We start from the raw sequence: 12,697 nt of genomic DNA, 5'->3' as shown, positions 1-12,697 counted from the left end.
AACATCAGCTGGTCCCTTACATATTCATGTAATTCTCTCGTGAGCTTGCACGTGGCAATCAAACTCCTCTGTGCAGTCACATATTCACTCTTATTCCTCATGAAAATAATTTAACTCTCTTGTTTGTTATTGCTCTTTTGTGATACTCTAAACCTTGTTACCCTAACTCTCCTATCCCACCAAATTAACATGTTCATGAACAAAGATACTTTTATTTTTTATTTTTTATTGGTTTCATTTATTAAAAACGCACACACATCATCCCCCAAGGGGACATCCCGGTACTGACAAGATAACTTTATATGTTCTGAAAATCTTCCTCAACCAGGGCCTGACACATGCGCTAAAGATTTCTACTGATTGCTCTCACAGATTTGCTGCAGATAAAGATTTTGCCAAAATGGGAGAGGCTCATTAGCCTGCATGGAGTTTCACATTTTTATCTGATGATTAAACAAATTTTCAATGATAAAATACCAGGTAGTATCCAGACTCCTGATAAGATCTGTGCTACTGCAGTCAGTACGATAGTTTCTCACTTTAGGTTCTTCTCTTTTATTATATGAGACACTTCATGAACATGGTGACTCGATGCAGTGTGTAGTGGGTAACTAGGTAGATGGGGGGGGACTAGGAGCAATAAAGGTCCAACACAGGTGCTCCTTGTCTCAATGCGAATAAGAAAAATAGTTGCATTTCCTAATTTATAAACAAAAAGATAAGTGGTTCCAGGAAAATTAATATGCTCTAATAGGAGCACGGGCCCTCACACACCCACATAGGTGGTACTCTGCACCTATGTGCAGAGTCCCCCCTTTCCCTTCCATAAAGGGGAATTTTCTCACGACTTTCAAAAGTGATTCTTCATTTTTGACTGCTTCAATAACTCTGGAGGCATATGTGCTCAGTTCAACGCATTTTTTGCAGAACCTGTCCCAGAGAATCTTAATCTTCAGGTGCACCATTATTATTGGCATGGAAAGCCCTGTCAGTGGCCAGAGTTAGCAAATTGTTTATTGGCTGTTTTTGCGTTGCCCATCTCAAGTGCCAATGTTGAGAGGGCCTTTTCACAGATAAAAGTTTACATGTGAAGGAAAGAGCTAACGCGCATGACCATAGACTCATTGAAGAAGTAATGTACGGTGTACCACAATAAGTTTGATTTATTAAAATGTATTAGGACCCCATATACACTGTACAAACACGGTCTATTTACTATGCCCTGTCAGTGCATAAAGCAATAATAAAAGCAAAATGTTTCGTAAACTCCGGAAAAAACGGTTTCTGTTTTTAATTGTGTGAAAATGTGTAACCACTGATAACTACTGCTTTTTTGAGGTATTGAAAACACTGAACCTCCCCCTCCCCCCACCAGAATGTACCAAAATAAAGAAACTGAAAACAGGACCAAATGGTGAGAGTGCGTGGGGCCCTCCTTTCCAGGTCGTTGAAAGGCCCTGGGGCCAAGGGCATTTTTAACTAGGTAAGGGGATGTTGCGTCCCCTCCCTAAGCCATCCTATGGCCCCAGAAACCCCATCCCCCAGGGCCTGATGGCAGCAGTGCCACCGGGTGCCCCATCACCCAGAACACTACTGTTCTGGGTGATGGGGTAATTTCCTACCTGCACTCTCCTGGGCAGGGAGCAGAAAAAGAAGCTGCTCTCTGAGCAGGAGCAAAGAAATGAAGCCAGCTTCCACCTGCACCCCCCCCCCCAAATACCCCCACCCCAAAAGACTGCCAAAACAATACTAATTTATTATTCACTATTCGGGCAAGGACCACCACGTAGTGCTCTGCAAGGGTTTTAGTAATATTTTTTGATCTTAGTTGGTAGTCACTCATGGGGATTCTTCAGTATTGATTGTTTCTGCTCTGCTGCAGTAGGCAGTATCTGAGCATTCAACCTGGCTGTGGGGCAGAGGTTTTGAGGGCGCAATATGCTTGGTGTGCCGGTTGCCACACTGCCAAGCATATTACATGATTGGTTAAAAGAGTTGAGGTAGAACTGCTGCAGATGTCAAGGTTAACTCTAAGGATATCCTATCGCTGAATATAGTTCAGGTGTGATGCAGCAGTTGAGCTTCTGGCAATAAGGGGAGGGAATATCTTGTGCTTAGCCCATTAATCTGAGGGCATCTGAAGAAACATCGGCTTTCAGTCATACAATTTGATTGTAACGGCTCATCAACGGCAAGGTGAATGTCTTTGATTTGATACACTTATGGTACATCATGCTTAGGTAACTCAGTTTGAAGATCTAGATGCACTTGTACATATTATGCATCCCCTTGGTTTTGTGTAGGAGCATGTTTAGTACATTTTGCATGTGTGATGTAGTTTCAAAAATTTTGGTGTAGTTTAACATAGTTTGATGAGGGGACACTTAACAATCCAGACAGATTCTCTCCTGCAAGCTCCTCGCGTGCCTTGCTGGTTTTAATCAATTTTACAAATTTTCTCTCTCAGGTTTATGAGTGACCAAACCTTGCAGAAACAGTCAGCACGAGAGCACCACCTACTCACACTGGAAAAAGATGCCGATACCACCACCTCCACCACCACCACCTGGCCCCCCTCCTCCTCCGACCCTTGGCCTGGTAAGGATCACGTTGCTTTCATCTTCAGGAGGACAAAGTTGTCAAGTGATATAGTCCTCTATAAAATGTGCTTCATGCTTACTCTTGTCTAAAACAGCTTTCTTTTCATTATGTCTCCTGAAATGCCATATGGGTACGTAGTTCAATGCTCATAATATTCTCAGAAGATATGTAGTCGATTTTACTTTAGCTTAACCACATGGCTGCTGGGCGTTTTCCCCCCCCAGTGCTGGAAAATGCCATTTTAGTGGCACCATGACGAGCTCAGCTCGTCATCAGCACACGATACCCGTGGGTGATGACGAGCTGAGCTCGTCATCAGCATCGAAAGGGTTAAACAGTGAACCTCATCAGCAGTGGGTTTGAACGTGTTGCTTTGCTCTAAGAGACTTCTTAACGGCTACATGTGTGCATATTGCTCTCAACGCTTGCATCTAGGGTTGGAGTAAGCACGTTTGTATTTCTTACTAAATTTAAGGTTCGATGCATATGAGCTGCAGACCCTACACTTAGCAATAGATCGCCACCTGGTTTTGGGCTCGAATAATTGCAGGTTATCTTCTTGGAAGAAGTCTTTGTAGTCACGAGATAGGTGACTCCTCCCTTGGACAATACTGCGCATGGTCATCGACTCCATCCTCAGATTGTTTTTTTCCGCCACTGGTTTCGGATGAAAGTTTTCCACTCCGGCTTGAAAGACTTTTCTGCATTTTCGAAGCGAGAAACTTTAAATAAACGTATTTTGACATCGAATAGACTTTTCGACATCACCAGCTACATTCTGGTGCGTTGACACGGGCCGTTGGGCCTATCAGCGCCGTACGCCTACGCCTCATGGACAGAACTCCATTCAAGAGATGCCCGGTTTGTCGAGCGAAATTCCCTCATAGCGACCATCACGAGATTTGCAACCTCTGTCTCTCGCCAGAACACGACGAGACGACCTGCACAGCCTGTGCCTCCTTCCGATCGAAGAAGACCATCCGGGATCGGAGGGCCCGTCGACACGAGATGAGGAGATCAGCACCAGCACCGGAGGCCATCTTTGAGGTGAGGATCGTCGAAGAAGACGTCTCCGAGGACGAATATCCAATCGAAGATATCTCTGAGGATGAGGCTCCACTCGTTGCAGAGGAGGACTCGCCTGATCCCCAGATCATATCGGGGCAGAGGATTCGGACGATTCGATTCATCTTGACAACCCGTGAGTACATCTGCCCCTGCACGACAGACACTACCCAAACAAAAGGCAACGACCAGCACTCCTCCCATGGGGCCCAGTCGAGACCAAAATTTACCCTCTAACGCCCCGCCTTCGGGCCCGGCTCCGAGGAAAGAGAATACGCCTTCGGGTGCCTTTGCACCGAAGAAACACCATGTGCCAATTACACCTCCTCCATTGGCACCGAAACATCCTTCGATACCGAAGGACTCGTCGACACCGAAGACAAACCGCCCTTCGGTGCCCAAAGACAAGGACACTTGGGCACCCGTACCAAAGCCAAAACCCGTACCACAGGCCCAGCAAAACCTGTCTCCATGCCGAAACCTCCAATATCGGTACCAAAGACCCCAAGATAAGACTAAACAACCTTCGGCACCGAAAACATTGCCATGGGACTCAATTACTCCTCCTAAGGCAAAGAACACTAGACAACCTCTATCGGCACCGAAAAAATCGACGCCGAAGAAGATTATAGAAGAGGAAGAGCTGTTTAGACCCGATCCTAGACAGAAAAAATCCATATTAATCCACTTACACCTGTGGTTCCTGCCAAAAAAGATTGTGCAACTTCTCCAATGCACCCTTCCTCTCCTTCACCTTCTTCCTCTCCTATTACTCCATATATTGGACCTATAACTTCTCCTATTCAATCTCCTGCATCATCACACCACACTTGACGAGGAGTATGATTTAGGTGGGGGGGATGATTTAACAGAGCCAAATACATACCCTTTAGATGAGGATACAACACAGAATATCCCAAGGATGACGATGCATATGATTTTGCACCAAACAATGCACCAGACATCCCTGATCCTCAGTACTACCCAACAAAACCTTCCCCTACAGAGGATAGTATTGGGTTTAATAATTTATTAAACAGAGCTGCACTTTACCATGGGGTTCCTATGCACTCTGATGCCATTGAGGAGGACTTCTTGTTAGACACTTTTGAACAGTCACAAAGGTCTACTCTACCCAAATATTACCAATGATCAAAGGCGTCATTAACCATGCTCCAGAGATTTTTAAAGATCCAGTACGGTGTAGGGTGCTAAATCCTAGAATAGAGAAAAAGTATAGACCAGAACCAGCTGATCCAGTATACATTAAGGGACATCTGCCATTAGACTCCTTGGTAGTGTTAAATGCACGTAAAAGGCCAATTCTCAAACTTCTGGGGACACACCCCCGCCTGACAAAGAATCCAAGATTATTGATGTGTCATGGAAACTAATTGCTGCACAAGCAACAATCATATGGCGCATAGCAAATACACAAGCCTTACTCTCACGCTACAACAGGGCTCATTACGACCAACTAGAAAAGTTAATGGAACACCTACCAGGTCAACACAAAGATCTGGCAGCAGAGCTTTTACAGGAAGGCAAATTAATATCTAATGCCTCAATTAAATGTGGACTAGATGCAGCTGACACAGCATCCAGAGCAGTTAATACTACGGTTATTCTCAGGCGTCACGCATGGTTAGGCATTTTAGGTTTCAAACCAGAAGTACAAACTACCATCCTGAACCAGCCCTTCAATCAGAACCAATTGTTCGGGCCGGAAGTAGATAATACACTAGAAAAGATGATGAAAGACAGACACCGCTAAGTCTATGGGGGCATTACAATCCACCCAAGCTAGAGGTTCTTTTCGCCGCTCCTCTTATAGAGGAGGCTCCAAGCAGAACGGCACAGATACAACATCATCTTTTAAAACGCACACACAAACCTCCTCTAATAAAGTCTACTTTAGAGGAGGATACAGAGGCAATAACAACAAGGGATGAGGTAGAGTTAATAACAACAACCGCTCCTCTTCCACTCCCAAACAGTGACTTCCCTCTGCCTCCCCTACAGCATTCCACTCCTGTGGGGGGTTGTAGACTTTCACAGTTCCTAACTGTCTGAAATTCCATCACAACAGACAGGTGGGTAAGACAAATTATCCAACATGGCTACTGCTTAGAACTCACAGCAACCCCCACAAACATACCACCCAGGCAGCGTCCAATGTCTGCAGAACACATAACTCTGCTTCAACAGGAAGTTCCGTTAGAGGAACATGGAACAGGAGTTTACTCCCTGTACTTCTTAATTCCCAAAAAGGACGGGACATTAAGACCAATTTTCGACCTCAGGCCCCTCAACCACTACATACAATCAGATCATTTTCACATGATCACTTTACAACAAGTACTCCCATTACTACAACAGGGAGACTTTCTGTCCACACTAGACCTAAAGGACGCCTACTTTCACGTTCCAATACATCCTGCTCACAGGAAGTATTTAAGGTTGGTCATACAAGGACAACACTATCAGTTCAAAGTCCTTCCATTCTGGGTCACAACAGCACCACGAGTGTTTACAAAGTGCTTAGCAGTAGTGACAGCACATCTCAGAAGACAACAAATACATGTCTTCCCCTACCTCGACGACTGGCTCATAAAAGCAAAATCGTTCAACCAGTGTGCACAACACACAAAACAAACAATTCAAACACTGCACAACTTAGGGTTTACGATAAACTACACCAAGTCGCACCTAGAGCCTTCGCACGTTTATCAATATCTAGGAGCTACTATAAACACATCTGTAGCTCTAGCGTATCCAGTCAAGCCAGGATTCAGAGTATTCAGAACTTAGTCTCCCTTTTTCAATGCCAGCACTCTCTCCAAGCCAGAGGGTTCATGAAACTAATAGGCATTATGGCGTCTTGCATCTTTATAGTTCCTCACGCAAGACTGCAAATGCGCCCACTACAAGAATGTCTAGCACAACAGCGGAATCAGGCTCAAGGTCAGCTCACAGACCTGGTGTTGGTAGACAGCCGTACTTATCGCTCTCTGCAATGGTGGAACACCAAAAACTTGACAAAGGGACGGCCGTTCCTAAATTCTGTTCCACAGATAGTGCTCACGACAGATGCATCCCTCACAGGATGGGGAGCCCATCTCTTGCATTATTCCACACAAGGTCAGTGGAACAATCAACAGAAACCGTTCCACATCAACCATTTGGAGTTGCTAGCAATTTTCCTAGCACTCAAAATTTTTCAAGTACAAATCCAAAACAAAGCTGTCCTAGTCCGGACGGACAATATGACAGCCATGTATTATATACAAAAACAGGGGGGACACACTCTCTGCAACTGTCCCAACTTGCACAGAACATTTGGAGATGGGCCATCCCTCAAAACATACATCTGACAGTAGAACACCTTCCAGGAATTCACAACCAGATAGCAGATCCGTTGAGTCGCCAGTCACAACATATTCACGAATGGGAGTTGCACCCACAAGTTCTTGAACCATTCTTCCAAATGTGGGGGCATCCACAAATAGACATGTTTGCCACCCACGGGAACACTAAATGCCCAACCTTCGCCGCCAGGTTTCCACACCCACGGTCGGAGGGGAATGCAATATGGATGAACTGGTCAGGCAGATTTGCATACGCTTTTCCGCCTCTCCCACTCATTCCACTAGTAGTACGCAAGCTCAGACAACAGTCTCTCAAACTAATACTAGTGGCCCCCACATGGGCACGTCAGCCGTGGTTCACCACGCTACTAGATCTCTTACTAGTTCCACATCAGAAATTACGGCTCACGCCATCCCTGCTAACACAGAACCATGGAGAAATAAGGCACCCAGAACCAAGCCAACTGAATTTGGCGATCTGGCTCCTGAAGTCCTAGAGTTTGGTTACTTAAATTTACCACCAGATTGTATGAATATAATAAAAGAAGCTATAAGACCCACTACCAGAGCATGCTATGCTGCTAAGTGGAAACGGTTTGCAATATACTGTAACAACAATCACAATGATCCACTGGATGTTTTCATCCAAAATATCATTTGCTACCTTCTACACCTACGAAGGTCCAATTAACTTATTCTTCCATACGCCTGCATCTAGCAGCAATTGCAGCGTATTTACAAAATTGACAAAATCTAGCTCTCTTTAGAGTACCTGCAATAAAAGCATTTATGGAAGGATTAAAGCAAATAATCCCACCTAGGTTACCACCTGCTCCAGTATGGAACCTAAATGTGGTCCTTACAAGACTCATGGGACCCCCTTTTGAGCCGTTACAGATATGTGAACTGCAATTCCTGACATGGAAAACTGCTTTCCTTGTTGCCATAAAATCCCTCAGAAGAGTTAGTGAAATATAAGCATTCACAATAGAAGAACCATATTTTCAAATACATCCTAACAAAGTGGTTCTTAGACCCAATCCTAAATTCCTGCCAAAAGTGATTACTCGGTTTCACCTTAACCAATCAGTAGAGTTACCAGTATTTTTTCAAAAACCAGACTCTGTGTAGTATAGTAGAGCTCTTCTCACATCTAAGGTGTGTAAAGCCCTTTCTGCAACAGACAGGACCAAATCCGTCAGAAAGACAAAACAACTATTTGTATCTTTCTCTCCACCACACAAAGGCAATCCCATCTCTAAAGGAGGAATTCCCACATGGATTATAAAGTGTATTCAAATATGCTATCAAAAAGCTAAGCGTACACTAATAGTTCCTCCTAGAGCACACTCTACTCGTAAACTAGGAGCCTCTATGGCTTTCGTAGGAAACATACTACTAGAGGACATATGCAAGGCAGCAACATGGCCTACAATACACACCTTCACTAAACACTATTGTGTTGATGTGCAAGCCAAGCAGCAAGCTGCAGTGGGCCAAGCTGACCTAAAAACACTATTTCAGTATGCTGCAACGGATACAAGCGACCACCGCTAGGGGAAACACTGCTGCACAATCGTTGCTAAGTGTAGGATCTGCAGATCATATGCCTCGAACGGAAAATGCTACTTACCAGTATGCATCTGTTCTTGGCATGTAGAGCTGCAGAGTCCTACACACCCTCCCGCCTCCCTGGGACTTGTATCCGTTCCAGTACTCATCTTACTTAGATGCACACGCATGGACATCCTTTCTCTTTACTTCTACTAACTCCATCATTTCCCATCATGGCGAAAAACAATCTGAGGATGGAGTCGATGACCATGCGCAGTATTGTCCAAGGGAGGAGTCACCGATCTCGTGACTACAAAGACTTCTTCCAAGAAGACAACAACCTGCAATCATCAGAGCCCAACACCAGGTGGCGATCTATTTCTAAGTGTAGGACTCTGCAGCTCTACATGCCAAGAACAGATGCATACTGGTAGGTAGCATTTTCCCTTTGCTTCTTCCATTGTTGCATTGTTCGTGACACACAAATGTTTCTGACCTGTTTTATGTACCTTTCTTGTGCTGATCCTGGTTATGCTGTTCATTGCATTTTCACTTCGGGTGGTGTTTTCTTGAAAAAGCTATAGAAGTCCATCACTACGGATTGGTGGGTACCACAGATTGTTCAAAGGGGCAACACCCTACCTTTCATTTCATCCTCTCTAAACATCTCACCTGTTCCGCTGAAGTTTGAACATATCGTGCCACCATCCTTATGCAGGAGGTAAATTTAATCCTGGCCGAGGGAGCCTTTGAGAGAGTACCAGAAATGGCAAAGGTGCTTATTCCCGCTACATCCTCATGCTCAAGAAGAGTGGAGGGCTCAGACACAATTTGGACCTCAGGAAGGACAGATTCAAAATGCTTTATCTGGGTCAGGTGTTTAATGCGCTGTATCTAGAGGACTGGATGGCATCCTGGGACGTTCAATACATTAATTTTCTTGTTCACATATTGCACCCCGTGGTTCCTGGTGTGGACACTTCCAATCTGCTGTTCTACCATTTGGCCTAAACTTGAGTGTTTACAAAAGTGATGACGTGGTTGCGACCCATCTTTGTAAATTGGCAATACACCTAGTCCTGTACCTGGTTGCTCAAGGTGGACTTGCCGCATGCAGTCATTCGTAGGCCTCTTTTAGACAACGGGTCACCCATGCGAACCAAAGGCTCATCTGTCACGTACATGGTGGATTGACTTTATTGAAGCAATCCTGGATCCAGTGATGTTTAGGGAGCTTCCATCTCCACAGCAAATCCGGGACATTCATGATATGATCGTGATTAAAACTGGATCTTTGTCACAATAGTTCCTAGGCTCTTGGCCTTATGCATCCTTCTCCTCTCAAATGCCAAGTTGCATATGCAGTACTGAGAGAAAGGGGTCCCAGTGTTAAATTCGCAATAAACACACAGTAAACAAAAAAAAATTTAGGGACACAATGAATCTACACTGTTTTAATTCACAATGCAGATGTTAGTTTGATATAGTATCTGGTAATACACAATCAAAAGGTTGTAAGGTGCCCCAAGGGGAAGGTGGAAGTGATAAGGTGAGGATAGTGTGAGTAGGGAATCGTGACAGTAAAATCAAATCAACCAAATATCATTGATGCCTTAGAATGTCAATTTCAATTTACACAAACAAAGGACCAAAGGTTCAATGCATCACTCGGCAAAAATCATGCTACATTTAGTACACTAATGTTGTAGTTCTGGCGTGGAGCTGATAGGCAAAGAGCAATTGTCGACGTTTCAACCCTCAGATGGTTGCAGGAATTAGTAGTACCCTTGCTGTGGGGTCTTAATCAGGATGGGGTGCGGGGCAGGCAACCACATCACTTTCATTGATGCTTGTCTTCTAATTAATAGACGGAGTACCTCATCTGTTGAGATCTTCAATTTGCTAGGACGTGCGTGAGCCGTGGAATCGAATCAAAATCCGAAGGTCGACTGAAGCTGTTCGGATCCCGTTGACTCATAATAATGTAATGCAACTTGGCGGCATTGAAAGCCGAATTAATCTGGCATCTAGTCCGCTCGTCTCTGCAATGGCCATTGCATCAATGAAAGTGATGTGGTTGCCTGCCCCGCACCCCGTTCTGATGAAGACCTTTTGCATTCATTACAATTCTGTTTTCTCTCTCTCTCTCTCTCTCTCTCTCTCTATCTATCTATCTATCTATCTATCTATCTATCTATCTATCTATCTATCTATCTATCTATCTATCTATCTATCTATCTATCTATCTATCTATCTATCTATCTATCTATCTATCTATCTATCTATCTAGAATCGCCTTCACTGTGAGTGACCGCATTCTGCTCTTTCACTAGGAGCATATCGGCACACAAAGTAGTTTTGTTCAGTGCTGGTAACTACTGTGTCAGTGTGTCCTTTTTGAGACCAAAATTCTTTTTGCTTTTGCCAATGCTTGTTATAATGGTGATGGTCCGGCAGCTTCCACACCAATAAGGTTTTACAAAAACCATGTCTAAACAATTCACACATTAACAAAACTAAAAAGCTGACCACCATTTTCAGACCTACTGGCTTTGCCAATGCGTGTTCATTTTTGTTTCCCATAATCTTATTCAAACTGGTTACACTGATTTTCCATTAAGATTATTTTTGGGAAATACCCGCATGCATCAACACATTACTAAATGATGCTGCAAAGAAATGGTACCTTAAATTTCAAAGTTTAGCAAAATGTTTTTTTCCTCCTTTAATTTTTTTATAAACATTTTATTTTAAATGCAAAGAATCATCAATCTTGTTTTCAACCTTCTGCAAATATTTGCATCAAATAGAGAGTATTCTAGGAGCATTCTAAATAGCCTTATATTCCTACATTTTGAAAACGTGTGTACACATTTTATACTGGAACCACTGTCCGTATTGCAGTCGGAGCTTACAACATTTACTTGAAGTATTCACCCTAATAATAAAAGCTTTCAATTATTGAACCGTAAATACAAGTTCGAACAACATTAACATATAGACAACATTATTACCTGAAGTACATACAGTGCCCTTCCCCGATCCATAATGTGGTACTGCAAACTGGCAGCCAAAAAGCTTGTGCTGCAGGGCGTTGGGCCTACTTTTCCAAGGACAAAATACACATGAAAACTTGTTGCCCTGGACCCCAAACAATATATCCTGGGCATCGGGCTATAGGAATATCACATCCCTGCCGGTTCGGAAAAGTACTTTATCAGTGTTAATCTTCATTTGTATTAAGACATGATGCACCTTGACCATTAATGTGTCCCTGGAGGTCCACAATGCAATTCCACCAAGGCTAAACCTCTACGTCTGTATTAGCTAGGAGTGTTCTGTTCTGGATAGTTGACAAGCTGCAGTGTGTGCACCCGTGCACACCTTCTCAAATTGCTACTTTCTACAGTTCTGCAAAGAGGGCCATTTTGCACCTTCGGTTCTGGTCGATTTTTTGTTTCTCTTTTGGAGGTACTGCTTTGGTATCTATTCTGAAGGCGAGAAATGTGTAGTTCGAAGTATCCATAAGCAGAGCAAGAGTCTTGCCTTCATTAACACTGTTTCTGGTAGCCATGCTATTTAACTGCAGACTTCTCACCATCCTTTCATATCCTCGGTCTGTGGAGTGGACTCTGATGCGTACTAAAAAGATCACAAGTTAGTGTTTCCAGCACCCTGGTCTGTGTTTGATAGCACAGAAGATAAGAAGACAGAAACAAACACTAGCGCTCACTGGTGGCACCTAAATGGAGGTCTGCTCTGTAACTTCCGGGGCAGCAACGATGTTATGAATTCAAGATCTAGTTTGGCACCTAGGTATATTCTAGGTTTAGGAGTCTGTAGTTAAATAAAGTATCCACCAGAAAGAGCATTAGCAAAGATAGGTAACTTGTTCATTCTGTATACTGAATGGAAAGATTTCAGCTCAAACCCCCAAAAGGTAGCACAAACGTTTCTTTCATTGCAGTCTTTCCCATTTCTACTAAAGATGATATTTCTGCGTAAGCATCGTCATGTTAACCATTCTGAAAAAACAGTGGGCAGGACTGCAACAGAAAGTGATTTTGAGTTTGTCGGGGTTGCATTGAAAAAAATATGGGTGTGATTCA

The 12,697-nt window shown here is 43.7% G+C and overlaps 1 protein-coding gene across 2 annotated transcripts in view; it reads left to right on the top strand.

Annotated features, from left to right (window-relative positions):
* The window catches only part of WIPF2 (WAS/WASL interacting protein family member 2), a 380,717-nt gene that overhangs the window by 90,201 nt on the left and 277,819 nt on the right, over positions 1-12,697 (top strand). For both annotated transcript variants that reach the window (XR_015296073.1, XM_086924239.1), the window contains exon 2: positions 2,468-2,598. Coding sequence is in view for 1 of the 2 variants with exons in the window: in XM_086924239.1 (XP_086780365.1) it covers positions 2,536-2,598 (63 nt within the window). In the remaining variant the exon portion in view is untranslated. The remainder of the gene's footprint in view (positions 1-2,467; positions 2,599-12,697) is intronic.

The sequence above is a fragment of the Lissotriton vulgaris genome, chromosome 5 (assembly GCF_964263255.1).
Source record: "Lissotriton vulgaris chromosome 5, aLisVul1.2, whole genome shotgun sequence".
Classification (NCBI taxonomy): Eukaryota; Metazoa; Chordata; class Amphibia; order Caudata; family Salamandridae; genus Lissotriton; species Lissotriton vulgaris.
This window is presented reverse-complemented; position numbering and strand designations above follow the sequence as displayed.